Raw genomic sequence first — 21974 nt, 5'->3', positions numbered from 1 at the left:
CTTTCCTTTCACCACTTTTTGAAAATACATGTTTAACTAAGAGAAAGCCCGAGAATGCGCAGGTTGCTTTATTACCAAATATTATGTGTATATATATATAGATCCTTTACGGAAAAGTTAAAAATTAATGTAAATAACTTTAAATTTAATTTAACAATACAATTAAAAAATAAATAAATTAGTTATGTACATATATTGTATTGATAGATTATTTTTTTCACTTATCTAATAACAATTACATAGTATTTTTTTTTAAAAGGTACAATTGTCTAATAATAATAATAATAATTATTATTATTATTATTGTCTAGTGGTGTGCAATATTAGATAACTATCCTCATTGATAATGAAAAAAGATTTGTCATAAAACTGATCACACACACACACACACATATATATATATATATATATATATATATATATATATATATATGAATAAACTTGAGCTCAGTGATGATTCATAATCATATGCAAATCAATACTTATTCCTTTCACTCCATATCAACGGAAAAAAAAAAAAAAAAAGAAAAGAAAATATGAGTATGGTTGTACTACAAATCCCCTCAATAAGGAAACAAATCAAGAGTAAATGAAAATCTAATCTTAGTTTATGTCATCTTCTCACTTTCTCTATACTTCTCCCCTAAAACCATTATAGAGCCAATAAAAGTATTGAGATTGTAAATAAACCATGAAAAAAATTTTCAATGTTCTTTGATACACTGAGAGAAAGAGAAAAATGAAAGAGGACAATTTACATTGCTTTGAAAATAATTCATTCGTCACATGGACACTACCGAAAGTATATAAACAATAATTTTGTATGAGCTTCTCTATTGATCTTCATCTGCATCTTGAAATAAAACAATATATATAGAAACATAAGTTGATTCAGCAACAATACAATAATATATTTGGAAATAAAAAGAAAAAAAGAAACATAAAGAAAATAACACAAAACTACGAAAACAAAGAATAGACAAATAATATGTAGTGAACCAATAAATTAAGATGGGTGTAACCGAATTGGTTAGATGTTTTACAACCTCAGCTTGCTCATATAGATAAAAAAGAAGTTCAAAAGTTTTAAAATTATATATTTTTGAATTTCAAATCAAGTAAAAATAAGTTTTAAATACTAAAAAGATATTGATAAGATATATTTTGTTATCTTAACCAATTATAAATATATATATTGAATAAAAAATTATTTTTCTAACTAATTATTTATCCATAGAAAACTAAAAAATAAGAAAAAAACTCAAAAATTTATAAAAAAAGAGAAATAAGAATACCGGAAGCAGAGAATATCAAATCAGTTTTGTGGAGATATTTTTTAAATTTTATTTTTATGTGCATATTTAATTTTTTCTTTTTATTAAATTAAAATTTTGACTATACATGGAAAATTTTTCATTATATCAAGACATGGAAAAAATGAGATAGAAGTACTACTATAATTGTGGCGCTTTAATATAAGATAAAATTAGCATTGGTTTTGTAGTAAATTAAATGTGGAGTTTTTATACTAAAAAAAATGTGAAGTTTTAACTTTAAGAAGGGAATTTAAGCTTTCTACTATTTATTTTTGGAAAATTAATATGTGCCGATCATTTTCTTAATTATTATGAAAAGATGAAATATTGCTATTAAAGTGAAATAGAGAGAGTATTTATAATTTGACATGTTACAACGGTATCAAATAGGTAAAATTTAGTTCGACATATAACTTATATTAAGTGATAATTTAATATAGTATTTAAAATATTATTTTTATTTTATTTTTATTTTTATATTTCTATTTAAGCTATTAATATTTTTTATAAATAGAATTAGAAAAAACTATTTTGAAATGTTCTGTTAAATAGTTGTAGCCTCTAATGGTCGGTTTGCCATAAATGAATTCAATGGAATTTCATTTGCTTTTAAAATTCTTCAGTAAATGAATTTTTCATATTTGGAATAAATTTAAAATTTAAAATTTATTTATTTTTATTTTTAAAATATCATTGGCACAATAGTTTTATAATATTAGAAGGATTGATAGTTTAGTCATAAAATATTCGATCATTTAAATATGTGAAATTCATTTGGAAATTTTATATTTTTTTAACAGATTTAATTATATCCAAATTTATAAACTTTATTTTGTAGAATTTAATTTTTCATTTTTTTCATACTAAAATATATTTAAATTTATACTAATAAATCTCACAAAATTTCATACAATTCATTTGCTCCATGCCATGGCTATGCTAAATCTAGTAAGTGAAACTGTGAAAGTATATCATAAACTCATTTATTGGACAAGAAGAAACAAACTAATTTTGGCTTTTGGATTTTAGAATGTCATGCACAACTGCATTAAACTTGATTTTTTTTTTTTCTAAAAATAACCCAGTGATCTTTAGTACATGCCATGTCTAACTAGTGCCTTGTAACTCCCTGTTAGAATGATGGAAATGGGTTTAGCCTAGTCACTAGAGCACAAATTAAGGGATTAGCCCTTGGAAGTGTTATACCAGGTCCTTCTTCCATTTCAACAGTGCTATTCCCTCCATCAACTTTCCATTTAAACCATTGAAAATTATGGCAGCAAGTGTTGTTTGTACCACTTGAAGTGCTAGTGAAGTTCCAGGGCACGCTCTTCTTCCACTTCCAAATGGCAACAGATGGAAATACTGCCCTCTGACATCTACCTGATTGTTTCCATTTGCCTGTGTATCAAAAGACCTTTCTGGGCAAAGTTCAAGTGGGTTTCCCTAGTAGTTTGGATCCCTTCCAAGAGCCCATACATTGACAAACAGTCGAGTTTTTGCAGGAATTTCATATCCATTGACAGTGCAATCTTTACTTGACTCTCTCACAATTAATGGGCCTGGTGGGTGAATCCTTAATGTTTCCTTCACTATAGATTGGAGATAGGGGAGGTTAGTAATATTTGAATCTTCCACTAGTCTGCTCTTTCCTGCTACAAAATCTAATTCTTCCTTTGCTTTCTTCATAATGTCTGGGTGATTATTAGCTCTGCTAATGCCCATTCTATCGTAATGGCGGATGTGTCAGTCCCAGCTAGAAATATATCCTGTAAAAATGCTGATATGAGACATCAAATGATCATAATGTTACTTTAGCTATTATTACAAGGATATGAGTTAAGGAAATGATACATTACCAGGATAAATGCCTTAATGTTTTTATTTAGTCAATTTCATTTCTGAGTTCTCATCTTCTGATATGTTAAGTAAAATATCAAGTAAATCTTTCACTAAATCTCTTTCACCTCTTTGCTTTTTTATCTTCCTTGCCTCTTCATGTTCTGCTATGATCCTCTGCATCATTTTGTTAAACTTTTCACGAACTTTCTCTACCCTTCTTCTAAATCCCTGCAAATCCACATTCTTGCAAAACTAAATATAGTCTGACAAATTGAATTTCCCTGCAACCTCAAAAACATCTCGCACCAACTCTCTGACCTCATTGGCTTCATCTTCATTATCTGAACACCTCTCGCTCATAGTCATTCTTGATATTACATTATTGGTTAGCCTTAGAAGCTGTCGTCCAACTTCAAAAGATTCACCTGCATTTGCTTTCGTTAGTATGGTGAGCAAAAACTGTCCTATCTCTTCACGCCTGACTGGTAAGAGCTGGTCTAACATTCGACCTCCGAGAAGTTCTGTCATGCAAATTTTCTTCATGAACTTCCAGTGAGGTCCACAAGGAGTGAAGGCGAAATCAGCTGAGCCATATGTGAGGTAATCCACCGCAGCCACTTTTGGACGATCCAAGAAATAGATTTCGTGTGTTATAAGGAAATCTTTTGCCATCTCTGGAGAGGAAACAACAATGCAAGGGACAGAACCAAGGGATAGGTCAATTAATGATCCGTAGCTAGTTGAAAGCTTGTGAAGAGCTTGATGAGGTAATGGAGGAAGGAGACGGAGGTGTCCAATGATTGGTAGGGCTGGTGGTTTTGGTGGAAGATGGCCGGTGGTTTGAAATTATTGTAGTATTGCTCTTACTGCAATAACAGATGCTAGCCACATGAGAAAATGAAACATGTAATCTTGAATATCAGCCATGTTTGATGTTTGAATCTTTGTGATTTAATTGAAGGTTTGTAGGAACTGTTCATATGAGGGGAGCTCTGTAAGTAATAGAGCTGCTTAGAATAAATAGAAAATGGAAAGAACGTCCCTCTTGCTTCATTTCATTATAGAAGACAAAAACAAATGATTGAGTAAAAAAGTAAAAAGCAAAGAAATGATTAGTATTACCAAGCAAATTACCAAGTAATTTTATGTGGTCCCAAGAACAGCATTGGAGTAATCAATACAACAGTAACTGTTAAGATATTTGAGAACTAGTCAGCACACAGTGATCACCGTACACTTGTTCAAATGCTGTAAATATTTTTGTTTTTGTAATTTGTTATATCCTTTATTCCTGCTAGTCCTGTGATTTGTTTTTGAATATAATCCTCCTAAGTTGTAGCTGCTGTAATCCTTTGTAATTGGCTATTTAATAGTCACGATACTTCATGGAAAAAGCATTAATCAAATATAAAAAAAGATTCTTTCTCCATTCTGAATTTACATGGTATCAGAGCACCATGGTTGATTCATCAAATCAAATTTCTTCTAATCCCACTAATGCACAGCATTCGTTCTCAGTCAAATTAAAATCATCAAACTACCTATCATGGAAAACTCAGTTTCAACCTCTTCTCAACTATCATAATCTCAACCATCTTATTGATGGCTCTTCTCCACCCTCAAAAACAATTAAATCTCCATCCAACCCAGCTATTGATATTCCTAATCCGGAATACACAACTTGGTTCAAACAAGATCAACTCTTACACTCTTGGCTTCACTCCTCTCTTTCTGAAGAAGTCTTCCCATATATTGTTGGGTTAAGTTCCTCTCAAGATGTCTGGCAAGCTTTAGCACAAGCCTTTGGTTCTGTCTCAAAACCGACAACTTCAAATTCACATTGAGCTACAAGAGCTCAAGAAAAATGACCTATCTATTTCTGCCTATCTCCAACGTGCCAAGGCACTTAAAGATGAGTTACATGCTGCTGGCCGACCCCTTTCAACAGCTGAATTCAATGCCATCATCTATAGAAATATTGGCTTTGAGTATCATAATATCATTACTGCATTGAATCTTCGTCCTGACCCCATTCCATTCCATGAGCTTCATGGACAGGTTGTTGCTCATGAAATCCTTCTAAAAAGCTGTCATGAACCACCTCAAGCAAATATGGTGTCTCGCCAATTCAACAACAACTCCCTCCCACCTCTGCTCCCATTGCCAAATTCTAATTCCAATTGGCAAACAAATTCTAATTCCAAATCCGAAGGCCCTTGTCAAATATGTGGCTTAAGAAACCACACTACAGACAAATGTCGTCACCGTTATAAACGGCAATATCAAAACTCCATTCAAAATCGAACCAGTCAACAACCAATGGCCAACTATTCATATAACTGCCCACCACCTGCATCATATCCGCCACCACCTTCTCCCTACTACCCCATGATCAAGTACTACCCACAACCACCACCACCTTCAGCAAATTATTCCAATACCTCCTTTTCAGAAATTAATTGGCACCCTGACACTGCTGCTAATTACCATGTCACCCCGGACATTCAATCATTAAGCACCCCTGCAGAGTATCAAGGTTCTGATAATCTTCATGTTGGAAATGGTGTTGGATTACCAATCTCACACGCTGGTACAATTACTATCCCTTCTCCTAACGGTCCACTTCTTTTAAAAGATACTTTATGTGTTCCCAAAATTGTCAAAAATCTTTTATCTGTACAAAAATTCACCGCTGATAATTGTTATTTTTTTGAATTTTGGCCTCACTGTTTCTTTGTTAAGGATCAGATTACCAGGAGAATTCTTCTGCAGGGCCCAAGTGAAGATGGTATCTACTCCCTTAGATCACCTCTCAAATCTGCTCTCACGACCATTGTCCCTTCGTTTTCTGATTGGCATTCTGCCTTGGGTCATCCTCATCGTAGGACTATCTCCAAAATAATAAAAGACTTCAAATTACCTTGTTCTAGTTTTGATTTTACTCCTTGTTCTGCTTGTAATTTAGGAAAATTATCTAGAATGCCTTTAGCTTCTATTGAACATAAAAGCACAGCTCCTTTTCAAATAATCCACTCTGATGTCTGGGGCCCTGCACCTATTGTTTCTAGCCTAGGTCATAAGTATGTTCTTTTGTTTATCGATGATTTTTCTCAATTTACATGGTTATATTTGCTGAAAAATAAGAGTGATGTATATAATATGTTCTTGCAATTTCAGTCCCTTATAGAACGTCAATTTAATTCCAAAAATTTAGCTTTTCATTCAGATTGGGGAGGGGAGTATAAAAAATTAAATAGATATTTTCAACAAAATGGGATAATTCACAGAATCGCATGCCCTTACACCCATGAACAAAATGGCACTGCTGAAAGGAAAATACGTCATGTTATCGAAACTACCCTTACCTTACTGGCTCATGCTAAATTACCATTAAAATTTTGGAATAATGCTGCCGAAAATAGTGTCCAGTCAATTAATATTTTGCCTTCTCCAACTTTACAAAATAAATGTCCTTATGTGTGTTTATACAATTCACCACCAAATTACCTTATTCAACAACCCTTTGGTTGTACTGTCTATCCTTTCCTTCGACCATACTCCACCCATAAGTTTGCTTTTAGGTCCATTCCATGTATCTACTTAGGAACAAGTCCCTCTCATCATGCTCATCGTTGTTTGGATCCTAAGTCAAAACGTGTCTACCTTGCTCGTCATGTTAAATTTGACCCTACAAAATTTCTTGGATTTAATTCAGTTGCAGGTAACAGTCCATCTCCACATGAAACACCTTGGTTATCTATCTCAAATCAGATACCACCACACTTGGATGCTGCAGGTGGATTTTCAGGTACATCCTTATCTCACCAATCTTCTTCTACACAGTCCAATTCCACCACAAACACTACCCCTCCTCTCTTTAATGTCTCCCCAACTCACACAAATAATAAGCAACTTCAGTTTCATCTCACTCTCCACCAAATCAAATCGTACCATATGTGCCTCCTACAAACCAGCCTGCTCTTGATTTAGTAGTTGATATATCATCCCATTTTTCCCAACTCGCTCCACCACCACAACCTATAAGAACTCACCCTATGCAGCTTCGGCAATCCACTCACCAGAAACGAAAAGCCTTTATCTCTATGAGCAAGCCTGATTATTTATCTTCTGAACCTCAAACTTATAATCAAGCTCAACCTCATCTTCAATGGAGACAAGCAATGGAGTGTGAAATTAATGCCCTTTTGCAGAATAAGACGTGGCAGTTGGTACCACGCCCTCCAAACATAAATATTGTGGGCAATAAATGGCTCTTTCATATTAAATGAAAAGCTAATGGAGACATTGAACGTTACAAAGCTCGGTTGGTTGTGAAGGGGTTTTCGCAGCAACCTGGAATTGATTATAATGAGACGTTTAGTCCGGTTGTCAAAGCCACAATAATACGAACTGTTCTTTCCCTTGCTACTATATCTAAATGGCCAATAAAACAGCTTGATATATCCAATGCATTCTTGCATGGATATCTTGACGAAGACATATACATGGCTCAGCCACCCGAATTTGTTGATTTGGTTCATCCGGATTATGTTTGTAAACTACAAAAGTCTCTATATGGCCTTCGGCAAGCACCAAGAGCATGGTTTCATCAGTTAAGTACATTTCTGTTACACCTTGGTTTTCAGGCTTCCAAAGCTGACACGTCCTTATTCATTTACAAAGAGGGTAATACTCAATGCTTCATCCTGATATATGTCGATGATATCTTAATTACATGTTCAGATTCTAGCAAACTGGAAGTTTTTTTGCAAGCTTTACAATCTGCTTTCCCGGTGCGTGATCTTGGTCGGTTGCACTACTTCTTAAGCATTGAGGTACTTTCTAAGTCTTCGAGTATTTTGTTGTCACAACAAAAATATATAAATGATCTACTGCAGAGGTTTAATATGTTTGACAGCAAAGCTACCTCGACCCCTATGGCTTCTACTTCATCATTATCGAAACATGATGGTGAACTGATGGTTGATGGAGAGAAGTTTCGACAACTTATTGGTTCCCTTCAATATGTGACTCTTACTAGGCCCGACATCTCCTTCACAGTCAACAAGCTTGCTCAATTTATGCATCAGCCGACTCAACCTCATTGGGCTGCTGCTAAACGTTTGCTGCGTTATCTCAAGGGTACTGCTAATATGGGTCTTTTCTTTTCTGACTCATCACCAATTTCACTACAATGTTTTACCGATGCGATTGGGCTGGCTGCCCGGATGACCGGAAATCCACTTCTGGATATGCAATTTACATGGGCACTAATTTAATTTCCTGGTCTTCGAAGAAGCAATCTACTGTTGTTCGCTCTTCAACTGAAAGCGAGTACCGTTCCATTGCTCATGCCACTTCTGAAATTATGTGGCTTTTATCCTTATTTTCTGAACTTGGATATCATGTTTCGCCGGCAACTCTATGGTGTGATAACATTGGTGCAATCTACTTGACTTCTAATCCGGTATTTCATGCTCGAACCAAGCACATTGAACTCGATTTTCACTTTGTCAGAGATCTGGTTCAACAGAAACGGGTTCAAGTCAAGTTTATTTCCGGTCAGGATCAAATTGCAGACATTATGACAAAACTGTTGAGTTCTCCTTTGTTCCTACATCATCGAGACAAGCTTCGACTTATGTCTATACTGTCTTCAGCTTGAGAGGGGCTGTTAAGATATTTGAGAACTAGTCAGCTCTCAGTGATCACCATACACTTGTTCAAATGCTGTAAATATTTTTCTGTTTTTGTAATTTGTTATTTCCTTGATTCTTGCTAGTCCTTTGATTTGTTTTTGAATATAATCCTCTTAATTTGTAGCTGCTGTAATCCTTTGTAATTGGCTATTTAATAGTCACGATACTTCCGTGGAAAAAGCATTAATCAAATATAAAAAAAGATTCTTTCTCCATTCTGAATTTACATGTTTAAATATGAGAAAATGAAACATGTAATCTTGAATATCAGCCATGTTTGATGTTTAAATCTTTGTGATTTAATTGAAGGTTTGTAGGAACTGTTTATATGAGGGGAGCTCTGTAAGTAATAGAGCTGCTTAGAATAAATAGAAAATGAAAAGAACGTCCCTCTTGCTTTATTTCATTATAGAAGACCAAAACAAATGATTGACTAAAAAAGTAAAAAGCAAAGAGAAATGATTAGTATTACCAAGCAAATTACCAAGTAATTTTATGTGGTCCCAAGAACAGCATTGGAGTAATCAATACAGACAGTAACAACACTTGGATTAGGTGGGACCCAAAGTAAGTCGGTAGAGTTCTGTAAGCCATAAGTGATAAGCTTTACGGGCCAATTTCTGAACATGGTGGCATGCAAACATTAATATCTAAAAATCACTGTTAGCTAAATCGGATTTTTTTTTCTTTTTTTAGAAGACATAAAACATCACCTAAACTTAAGTTCCCTGTATGCTTTAAACAAGTCTTGACCAACTCTTCAATCTCCTCCGCCTCGTTATTACTGCCGGAGCACCGTGTGATCATAGCCATTCTGCAAATAGTATTATTCGTTAAAGCAGTAAATTCTTTACTTAAATCGCATACTTTTCCTTTCTTTCGCTAATCTCAGCACTGGTTCTACAAGTTTGACTTTTTCTTCGTCACATACGTTAGTGAACTTATCAAGCTGAGGCACAGAAAGGAGTTTGGTCATACTTAACTTTTTCATGAATCTCCACTGATCGCCATATTGGGCAGTGACGAATCTTGAACCTCTGTAAATGAAATATTCAGGAGAGCCAAATTTAGGTCTAGAAGAGAAATTTAGGTCATGGGTTTTGAATATTTCTTTAGCTGCTGTAGCATTAGAGGCAACAACACAAGTTGATGCACCTAAGCGAATCTCCATTAGTGGACCATACCGGCCAGCTAGCTCTTGGAAAGATTTGGGTAGGACGGAGCCAATAAGGTGGAGGTGGCCGATAAGTGGAAGAGCCGGTGGGCTTGGTGGTGCGTGGATTTGGGTAGGAGGTTTGAATGATTTGATGAACAAGTGAACTAGAAAAGCAGTGATGAACCAAATAAGAAAGAGAGGATAATAAAACGACATAGCGCCCGGGGCCATGGATAATTCAAGAGAGGACTATAGATAATACTTGGTTTTGGTTTGTTAGAAATGAAGGTTATAGCAAATGCTTTTATATCGAGTTGGGATGATGGGAAATTGGCAAATAGGTATATGCTTTACTTTTGTACTTACTTGTTAGAACATCATTTTCAAATATTTTCTTTTTCTTCTGGAGTGTGTTTGGAAACTTCTAAAATTCGAGCCTTGGTTGATTCCTATATTAAAGTTACATATATTTTTTTTTTAAAATTAAAAATAAATAGCTATGAAAGTAATTGAAATCAATATCAAAAGCGATATGACTTTTATCCATGAGAAGTATTCAAATGGTAAAACACACTTGAATTCTGCGGATGATCTCTACAAGGTCAAGATTAAGTTTTTCATAGAAAATAATAGCCACAACCCCCCCAAAACGAAAATAATCTCTTTGTAAAAAAAAAAAATAATAAAGGGAGATTATTTTGTTACAATGTTATTAGCACTCTGTTTAGAATAATTTGATTCATTTCAAATTTTTTTAGTATAATTAAAAATAATTTTTAGAAGAAGTTAGAATATTGAATTGGTCCTTACACTTTTTCAATTACTCCAACCATAATAGATTCTTTTAAGTCTAATTGATTCTTAAACTTTTAATTTTAAGTTAATTAAGCCTAAATTTATGTGAAACAACTTATATATGTTCATAACAATTCTACCTTTCTCATTTAAAAAAATTAATTATTTAAAAAAAATAAATATAAATAGAGTAAAATGATTAGATTGATAGCAAATATGCTTGAAATGAAAAGTTTCAAAGTTTTTTTTTTATCAGCAAGTTAAATTTAAATTTGATTAGTAGGATTAGATGTATTGTTATGTTATTTGTTGATATTTTGCCTTCAATTTGTATTTCGCTTTTTTTTTTTTTTTTGGTAGAAAATTAATTTGTCTGTATTTACTTTCAACTGTTGAGATAGTTAAGCTCAATTAACGTAAAGTTAGGAGTTCATTGTCAATTAGGCAGAAAAATCTATTGGATTTTATTAGACTAATAAAAAAATTTTGGGCACTAATTTAATTTTGAAGTCTATTTAATTAGAATTTAATAATATTTTAGCATGCAAAATAGATAAAAGTTGATTGATTTATTTAAATTAACTTTATTTATAAAAAAATTAACTTTATTATTTTCTAAGGGGTCTTGGTTTTCCATTCATGAAACTCTTTAATTTGAACTAAATTGAAAATATCTGTTGAATCTACTCATTTTGTTTCCCAATGTTATTATTATATTGTTTGAGTGTACACTATTTGTATATATATCAACAATAAGTCTTATCTAGGATAGCAAGCTGTCTCAATCACAACAATAAGTGTTATCTAGGATAGGAAGCACAATTAGTAGAAAAATACAAAAAAAAAAAAAAAAATTACGTTAAAAGGGGATTATAGCTCTTGATTCTTTAAGAAAAAAAAATACAAGTTGGTGCTCAAAATCTTCACAAACTTTCTTAAGCTTTCTTCCAATTCCGTGCAAATCTTTTTTGAATGGAAAACCAAATAAAGTCTGACAAATTAAATTTCCCTGAAAATTCTGTAGCATCGTGCAACAACTTTCTCACCTCATTGGCTTCATCTTCATTATTTGAGCACCTTTTGCTCATAGTCATTCTTGATATTACATTATTGGATAGCATCAGAAGCTGTGGTCCGACATCAACAGACTCGCCCGAATTTGCTTTCTTTAGCATCAACTTTAGAAAGTGCCTTATCTCTTCGCGCCTGACTGGGAGGAGCTGGTCTAACATTCGACCTCCCAGTAGCTCCTTCATGCAGATTTTCTTCATGAACTTCCAGTAAGGTCCATAAGCAGCAAAGGCGAAACCAGAGCCACATGTGAGGTAATCTACAGCAGCCATTTTTGGATGATCCAAGAAACAATTTTCGTGGGTTTTAAGGAATGCTTTCGCCATCTCTGGGGAAGAAGCAACAACGCAAGGGACAACCAAGGAATAGGTGAATTAAAGGTCCATAGCGAGTTGAAAGCTTGTAAAGAGCTTGATGAGGCATTGAAGCATGGAGATGGAGATGTCCAATGATTGGTAGAGCTGGTAGGCTCGGTGGAAGATGGCTTGTGGCTCGAAATTTTTTTAGTATTGCTCTAACTGCAACCACGGATGCTGGCCATATGAGAAAAAGCATTATGAACTCTTGGAAATAAGCCATGTTTGGATCTTCCGGATTTAATTGAACAAGACAAGGTATCTGAGAGCTGTTTATGTTGTGGGGTCCCTCCAACATGTGGGACCCACACACATTTGAAAAAGAAAAAGAAAATAAACACGTTTTTTGTTTGTTGGGCAAAGAGAAAAAAAAGGAGAAGGAGATTCAAGCATGTGAGATCCACACACGTTTGAATGAGAAAAAATAAAAGGAGAAAAACACGTGTTGTTTAAAAATTTAAAGAAAGCTCACCTACAAAAATAAAAATGGATGCGTTAAAAATAGGAGAAGTTTTCTTCAACTTAAACGTACAAAAACATAGAAGCAATATACATAGTTAAGTGCAGAAAATTTTAGGAAAGGGTTCCTAAAATTGGGAAAGAGAGAAAATAGTGAGGATTGTAATTTTGGGGTGTTTTTTGGGAAACACTTAAAGTACCACTATTTTTGTAATCTTTTTTTGTACCTACTAATTTTTAGTGGAAGAATAATTCGGAGTTTTTGTCCCGTGGACATAGCCCATAACAGTTGAAGGGTGAACCACGTAAATCTCGGTGTTCGTATTTTTCATCTGGCATTTATGGTAATTATTTAATTTTTTACCGTGGTTATTATTTCTGGTGGATTCGATTGTCAATATCCAATACGTAATTATTGGAGCATTTTTCCGCGGGCCCTACTTAGGATAAGTTATAATCCCAACAAGTGGTATCAGAGCTGATGCCCAAAAACTGGTATCAACGCCTTTGGTTGGTAAATTCTGTTAGCTTCTACAAAGTTACTATTCATGTGAATTATTCAATGTGGCAATGATCAAATTGACGACGGGGCAATGATCAAATTGTCGATGATCAGATTCAGAATTCGACATGGCTAACGATGGGGTAATGATCAAATTGACGGATTCGAATTATTCAATGTGGAAATCTAGAATGGAGGACTACCTCAATTGCAAAGATCTGTACGATCCAATTGAAGATGACAGTGCAAAGCCGGAAGAAATGAAAGAAAGGCAGTGGGAGAAATTAAAAAAGCAAACATTGGGTACAATACGCCAATGGATAGATGCTAGCCTGTACAACCATGTGAGAAATGAAAAAGGTCCCCAAGTTCTCTGGAAGAAATTAGAGAATATGTACGAGGCTACGAATGCTCAAGGAAAAGTCTTCATGATGCGCAAAGTCATGAACTTGAAGCTGTCAGAGGGACGATCAATTACACAACACCTGAACGATTTTGAAGGACCCGTAACTGAGTTAGCAGTTAGCGGTATGTCCTTAGAAGACGAGATGCAAGCATGCCTACTGTTGGGATCTCTACCGGATAGCTGGGATACTCTTGTGGTATCATTGAGTAACTCAGCTCCAAATGGTGTGGTAACGATGTCTATGGTAAAGAATAGACTACTTAATGAAGAACTACGAAGAAGAGATGTTGTCAGTACCAGTTCACAAGCCCTTGTCACAAAGAATAGGGGCCGGAGCAAGAGTAGAGGTCTAAGGCATGTAAAGTCAGGCGGTAGATCCAAGTCCAGAAAGATGAGAAAATGTTATCATTGTGCTAAAGAGGGTCATCTCAAAAGAAATTGTCGTTTACTCAAACAGGATAATGCAGACCGAAGACAGGAGAATGACAGAAATACATCTGCTACAGTCTCAGGAGAAGATGGTGAGGTGACTTTAGTCACTCATGATGCAGATTACTGTCATGTTGGAGATGCAGATACCGAGTGGATAGTAGACTCCGGTGCTTCATACCACTGTGTTCCAAAAAGGGAATACTTTTCCACTTATAAAGCAAGAGATTTTGGCACTATTAGAATGGGAAATAATAGTGTCTCGCAAGTGGTGGGAATCGGTGATATCTGCATAAAGACAAGTGTCGGGTGCACATTAACACTTAAAAATGTGAGACATATTCCCGATCTTCGGTTGAACCTGTTGTCTGTGAGTGTACTGGACAATGAAGGCTATCACCATCATACAGGTGGCGGTAATTAGAAACTCACCAGAGGGTCTTTGGTGGTGGCAAGAGGAAAATTATGTTGTTCGCTGTATAAGACGCATGCAATAATATGTGCGGGTCAACTAAATACAGTTGCAGATGACGCTTCACCAAATTTGTGGCATAGGCGGCTGGCGCACGTTAGTGAGAAAGGGTTGAATATGTTGGCTAGGAAGTCCCTCATACCATTAGCCAAAGGTAAAATAAACCCTTGTGAGATTATTGTTTATTTGGGAAGCAACATCGGGTCTCATTTTTGAAAAGCTCTAGAAGGAGAGACAACAAGTTGGAGTTGGTACACTCTGACGTATGTGGTCCCATGGAAGTAGAATCACTTGGAGGAAGTAGGTATTTTCTTACCTTCATTGATGATTTCTCGCAAAAAACATGGATATATTTGTTGCGCACAAAAGACCAAGTATTCAAGCACTTTCAGCAATTCCATGCGATGGTGGAAAGGGAGACTAGAGTGGCATTGAAGTGTTTGCGCACGGATAATGGTGGTAAGTATATCTCTAAGGAGTTTAGAGATTATTGTAGTCAGCACGGTATCAGTCATGAAAAGACAGTTCCTGGTACGCCTCAACACAACGGCATTGCTGAACGGATGAATCGCACCATTATTGAGAGAGTCAGGTCCATGCTCAAAATGGCCAACTTACCTAAGCCATTTTGGGGAGAAGCTGTCAATACTGCTGTCTACCTAATCAACCGACTACCTTCAGCACCATTGGATTTTGATATCCCGGAGAAGGTCTGGACAGGTAGAAATATTTCATACTCTCACCTGAGGGTATTTGGCTGCAAGGCATTTATGCATGTTCCGAATGAGCAGAGATCAAAGCTTGACGACAAGTCAGTTCCTTGCACTTTTGTTGGTTATGGAGATGAAGAATTTGGCTACAGGTTGTGGGACCCAGTGAAAAAGAAAGTTCTCCGGAGCCGAGACGTAGCATTCCACGAGAATGAGATCGTGGCAGATATAACTTGTGAAAAATCTACAAGTGATGGTGTTATTGATATTACACCAGGAAGCATTCCTACATATGATGCCATAGGAGGAGGAATGCCAAAATCAGAACGAGAAGAAGAAGAAGAGCCAGTCGTAGGGGATCAAGAGACAATTGTAGATGATAACAGTGATACAGAGGGTGTTGAGCAGGGGGAGCCAAAGAACCTCATTCCACTAGAAGGAGTTAAACCTCAGTTAAGAAGGTCAACCAGAGAACGCCAACCATCTACAAGGTACCCTAGTTCTGATTACATTTTGATTACTGATGAGGGGGAGCCAGAGAGCTTCTAAGATGTGCAATCTTGCAAAGATAAAGATTGCTAGACAAAGGTCATGCAAGAGGAGATGAATTCTTTGAAAAAGAATGACACGTATGAGCTGGTGAAACTCCCAAAAGGGAAGAGAACACTCAAGAACAAATGGGTGTACAAACTGAAGAAAGATGATGGTAACCTAGTGAGATACAAAGCTCGATTGGTCATCAAAGGCTTTGCTCAAAAGAAAGGTATTGACTTTGATGAGATTTTTTCACCAGTTGTGAAAATGAGTTCTATTCGAGTTGTGCTAGGTCTTGTAGCCAATTTGAATCTTGAGTTGCAGCAGCTTGATGTAAAGACCGCATTCTTGCATGGAGATCTAAAGGAAGAAATCTATATGAAACAACCAGAAGGTTTTCAAGTCAAGGGAAAAGAGGACATGGTTTGTCGCTTGAAGAAGAGCTTGTACGGGTTGAAACAAGCGCCGCGACAATGGTATAAAAGTTTGATTCTTTCATGGTGAATCAAGGATACAAAAGGACAGATGCAGATCCTTGTGTATATGTTCAAAAATTTCTGATGGTAAATTTATCATCCTTCTCTTATATGTTGATGATATGCTAATCGTTGGACCAGATGCACACATGATTAGCAGGTTAAAGAGTGATTTGTCAAAAGCATTTGACATGAAGGATTTGGGATCGGCAAGGCGAATTCTCGGAATGGAAATTATCCGAGACAGAAAGTCATGCAAGTTATGGTTATCGTAGGAAAAATATATTGAACGAGTTCTAGAGAGGTTCAATATGAAGAATGCTAAACCAGTTAGCACTCCGCTTGCAGCTCGCTTCAAGTTGAGTAAGAAATCCTACCCATCAACAGAGAAAGAAAAAGGAGATATGTCAAATGTTTCATATTCTTCAGTGGTCAGAAGTTTGATGTACGCAATGGTGTGTACAAGACCAGATATCGCTCATGCAGTTGGCGTTGTGAGCCGATTTCTGTCAAATCCTCAGAAGACACATTGGGAAGCAATGAAGTGGATCTTCAGATACCTGAGAGGAACTTCAAAGTTATGTTTAACTTTTGGAGGTGAAAAGACTGCACTTGTTGGTTACACAGATGCAGATATGGCCGGTGATCTTGATGAAAGAAAGTTTACATCAGGATACCTATTTACATTCTCAGGGGGAGCTATTTCATGGCAGTTAAGATTACAAAAATGTGTTTCGTTATCGACGACTAAAGCAGAGTATGTTGCAGCAACGGAAGCAGGAAAGGAAATGCTTTGGTTAAAGCAATTCTTTCAAGAATTGGGTGTGCAACAGGACGAATATATAGTTTATTGTGATAGTCAAAGTGCGTTAGACTTGAGCAAAAATACTATATATCATGCACGAACGAAACACATTGATGTAAGATATCATTGACTTAGACTTGCCATTGAAGAGAAGCAGTTCCAGTTGCGGAAAATCCACACAGACAGAAATGCTGCGGATATATTAACAAAGGTCGTTCCGAAGGAGAAATCGAACTGTGTGTCAAAGCAGCAGGAATGGAGAGTCCCACCATGTAGTCGGGAGGGGGGGGAATTATTATGGGGTCCCTCCAACATATGGGACCCACACACATCTGAAAAAGAAAAAGAAAATAAACACGTTTTTTGTTTGTTGGGCAAAGGAAAAAAAAGGAGAAGGAGATTCAAACATGTGGGATCCACACGCGTTTGAATGAAAAAAAAATAAAAGGAGAAAAACACGTGTTGTTTAAAAATTCAAAGAAAGCTCACCTACAAAAATGAAAATGGATGCGTTAATTGTGCAGACGCATTGATTAACGCATCCACTTCTGCTATAAATAGGAGAAGTTTTCTTCAACTTAAACGTACAAAAACATAGAAGCAATATACATAGTTAAGTGTAGAAAATTTTAGAAAATGAGTCCTAAAATTGGGAAAGAGAGAAAATAGTGAGGATTGTAATTTTGGGAAACACTTAGAGTGCCACTATTTTTGTAATCTCTTTTTGTACCTACTATTTTTTAGTGGAAGAATAATTTGGAGTTTTTGTCCTGTGGACGTAGCTCATAACAGTTGAAGGGTGAACCCCGTAAATCTCGGTGTTCTTATTTTTCATCTGGCATTTATGGTAATTATTTAATTTTTTACCGAGATTATTATTTCTGGTGGATTCGATCGTCAATATCCAATACGTAATTATTGGAGTATTTTTCCACAGGCCGTACTTGGGATAAGTTATAATCCCAACAGTTTATTACTAGAAATGTTCCTTGTTCCTTGATGCTCTGCAAGAAACGGCGGAGGGGCATTTCAAAGAAAATGATTTACTGAAAAGCAAATTAATAATAATGATTACATTTGTCAATCCACCATTGGTTTGTCACTCCATGTACGACATCTACATAGAATCACGATTGTATTATATAATTTTCCATTAGTTGTGAGTAGAATATATAAACTGCAGGTATCAAGCAATTTCTTTTGTTAATTTTCTGAAACAAATAATTTAGTTTACTCTAAATGAATGCTACATATGTTTATATATATTGGTTAGGTTTAGACACTTTCTATTGTACATAAAATATATGTCTCCTATGCATATTATATTGCAAGTTGTGACTATGTAAATTCTAAGTATTGACTCTAAGTGTGTGGGTATATATATATAGAGAGAGAGAGAGGTTAGCTTTAAACAATTTGTATTGTACATATATGTCTCTTATGCATATTATATTAGTTGTGACAATTTGTGTTGTACATTTTGTATTGTGTTGTACATATATGTCTCTTATGCAAATTAATATAAACTCTAGGTATCAACTTGTTTCTTTCGTTGATTTTCTATTACGAATAATTTTTGTTGACTCTAATTGATTGCTACATGCATGTATTGGTTATTAGACAAATTTTTATTGCACATAAAATATGTTCGTTATGCATATTATATTGCAAGCTATGAGTATAGAATATTATCTCTAGGTATCAATCTCTTTCTTTTGTTAATTTTTTTTTGTCACAAGTAATTTAGTTAATCTATATATATATATATATAGACAATTTCTATTATACAGAAAATGTCTCTTATGCACATTAAATTGCAAGTTATGAGTAGAATATAAACTCTAGGTTCCAGCTATTTCTTTCATTAATTTTTTTGTTACAGATAATCTATTTAACTCTAAGTGAGGACTACATGTTTGTATGTATATTGTAAATATCACGAATTTTTATTTTTAAAACTTTTTCTACCTAATTGTAGATGAATTAAAATTAAAAACCTTAAATTGAAAATTGGCTATTATAATTGTATGTTATATTTAATTATTACTTGATTATATAATTATATTTGTTTTTGGTGAATTTGCTTTCAAATTTGAGTCATAGGATGTATTTGGACTTAATTAATTCAAAATTAGAAGTTGAAAGACAAGTTAGACAGAAAAAAAAAAAAGTTATTGGACTATTGAAAATTTAACAAAAAAAAGTCTTATTTCTGCCATTAAATGAAAATATAATGGACTAAATAATAAAATATGAAGATTAAACTGTTAAATATTATAGGATATTCTTGTTGGTTTTCTCACTTACGTGAAAAGTGAGAGGTCTCGAGTTTGAGTGTTCTCGACCATAAGTGTTTTCACAAATTTAGTGAATCTATAAGATATTATAGGACGTAACTCATATATAGTCCATTGAACCTCCTATGTATATATATATATATATATGTGTGTGTGTGTGTGTGTGTGGTTAATTCAACTATATGTTCAAAGAAAATCTTGAAATAGATTATCATGGATTATCATAATTTTAGTTTAATATCTTATACATAAACTTATACCATAATTACTTGCAAGCAAGCTAACTTGCAAAGTTGAAAATGTAAGTCTTTTATGATTATTTTTTATTTTCTTCAAATTTCGAAATTTCTTTATTGTTTATGAATGAGATCCATCCTTCATTTTTATAATTATATATTATTATTATGTTTTTTTTTTTTTTAGTACTGGGGAAGGAGATTCGAATCTTTATCGATTGTCAGGTAGTATATGCACTTACCACTAAGCTATGTCTTAGTGTGTTTGTTTATTTTAACTTAATCTATTTTAATCTATATAATTATTTTAATTCAACCTGTATTTATTGTCCCATTAATCTTTGTATCAGATTCTATTGATTTTGTATGATTGCAGTGATTATATTCACAATCACATATAAACACAATTCATAGAAAAGTAATTTATTGTTAATTAGAAGTTTTATGTCAATAACTCAACTTGTATTATCTTAATAACTTAATTATTTTAAAGTAGTACATAAAACGAGTACAAACAGTGTAACCCATTAAACAAACATTAATTCCATATTTATTCAGAGACCAACACACCTTATGGATACATACATGTGTGCTCGGCTAATATCTTATTTTAACTTAACTATTTTAAACTACGAATATCTAAAACGAGTATAAACAATATAAAAAACACCAATTCCATATTTATTCAAAGACCAACGCAGCTTATGGATAGGTGTGTGTGCGAAAGGAGCTCAAAGGCCGGTATATGCTTTCAAAGAATGGTGCTGCTTGTAACCTTCAGGGGTACCAAAGAAATGAAGCAGACCAATGTGATCGAAGGGTTTATACATTAAAGGATGATCATCATCAACAAATTCTTTTGGCACTTGCATTATTCCTTTGTCAAATGAGAATAGGCCAACTGAGAATCTTTTCTCCTTACTTTTTATTGTCACTCGATGATCACAACCATCAATCCTATCATTGCTCCACCCCTATCATCAAATTCAAACACTCATCACAACTAATTGATTTATATAATACTCATTCCGTCCAATAATTTTTATCCTGATTTCATTTGCATATAAATTAAGAAAATTTAGTTAATATTATTAAATTATAATTTTTGCTTTATTTTTTTTCTAATATACCCTTATGTTAATATCCATTTGAAATTAAACAATCCATATTAAATCGTTCTTGAATACTAAATATTGTCTTTTATCAAATTTATTAAATGGCCTATAGAATTATGATGAAATTTATTAATAGCAAATATAGTTCGATAGTTACTGAACCTTTAGTCCCTTACCATGATTCCTTCGCCTGCCAAGACTAAAAAATCTGAAGAAGCTAAGTGAACATCAAGCCACTCTCCATTCTTTGGTTTAATTTGCAAACCACTAACATCATTCTGATGAAGTATGGTAAGGAAACTTTTGTCCATATGGGGGTGCAATCCCTGTTTGGTTTCATTTTCATTTTCTTGAGGAACTATATAGTTCAAAAATCGCGAAAAGTAAGTGGTCGATTCCATATGGGACTCATAGTACTTCTCCATCCCATAACCATCGAAGATCATCTTCACCACCATTTTATGTAGCTCTTCCACTGTCTTTGTGTATGAATGAACAATTTTGCTATCAAATAAAAAAGAAAATAATTAAATTTTGAAAAAAATTAGAACCGAAGCTAGCTATAAATTAAAAAAATCTCACCAGAAATTATTGTTGCCATTAGGCCACATGGTTTTTGTGAAATCTTGAATTCCTTCAAGAGTTTCTGTACGAGTGATTGCCATGGATTCAATGAAAGATCGGTGGGGTACATGTTCGATAAACCCAGTGAAAGGTACATCAGAAACATTTTTCCTTTTGGTCTCAAGAGGAAGGTCAAACAATTCTTGTAGTACGTTAAACAAGTCTGCATGTAGTTGAAGGGGAACTTTATCATAAACAGCTACGAAGCATCCATACTCCTCTAGTGCTTTCAAAACATCCTTGCATTTGCTCACCCAACCACTTGTTCCTGCAGCCTCCAAGTTTTCACTTGAGAAGTCTATCACAGGAAGCTTGGAGTTGGACAAAGAACCCATAGATAAAATTATAAAATTATATTATGATGAAGGATAGAACAAAATAGAGGAAAACCCCACTTTTTGTGATTCTCAAAGCTCTTTGTAGTCTTAGTATTTATAGACTAAACCTTAAATTAAATAATATGAAATAATTAAGAATCCAAGGACTTGGAATAAATAAAAATAAACTTCCTATTAATACGGATCGAGCCAAACAATTACCTTACGGTTCCCTAGAGAAGCAAGCCACACATGAATATGAAGCTTGCCGTGAGCCAAGCCACAGTTTTCCATTTAGGGCTCGTTTGGCTTAATAGTTCATACCAGGTGTCTGATGGTTGATAGCAGTTAAGTAAT

General features: G+C 34.4%; 1 protein-coding gene and 1 pseudogene across 1 annotated transcript; both read right to left on the bottom strand.

Annotated features, from left to right (window-relative positions):
* Positions 1–2448: 2448 nt before the first annotated feature.
* LOC105634743 (3,9-dihydroxypterocarpan 6A-monooxygenase-like) lies at positions 2449–12465 on the bottom strand (annotated as a pseudogene).
* A 7623-nt stretch (positions 12466–20088) lies between these two features.
* LOC149498070 (putative 2-oxoglutarate-dependent dioxygenase AOP1) lies at positions 20089–21689 on the bottom strand. Its single transcript, XM_089718266.1, has 3 exons — positions 21259–21689; positions 20853–21180; positions 20089–20535 (listed from the first exon to the last, which is right to left on the bottom strand). Exons 1-3 carry the CDS (start codon positions 21633–21635, stop codon positions 20293–20295), a joined length of 948 nt encoding a protein of 315 aa, XP_089574392.1. The 5' UTR covers positions 21636–21689; the 3' UTR covers positions 20089–20292.
* Positions 21690–21974: the final 285 nt, after the last annotated feature.

Source organism: Jatropha curcas, chromosome 2, assembly GCF_041381405.1.
Source record: "Jatropha curcas cultivar XTBG-Jc1 chromosome 2, XTBG_Jcur_1.0, whole genome shotgun sequence".
NCBI classification, from domain to species: Eukaryota; Viridiplantae; Streptophyta; class Magnoliopsida; order Malpighiales; family Euphorbiaceae; genus Jatropha; species Jatropha curcas.
Note: the sequence above shows the minus strand (reverse complement) of the source record. Positions and strands in the feature narration are given on the sequence as shown.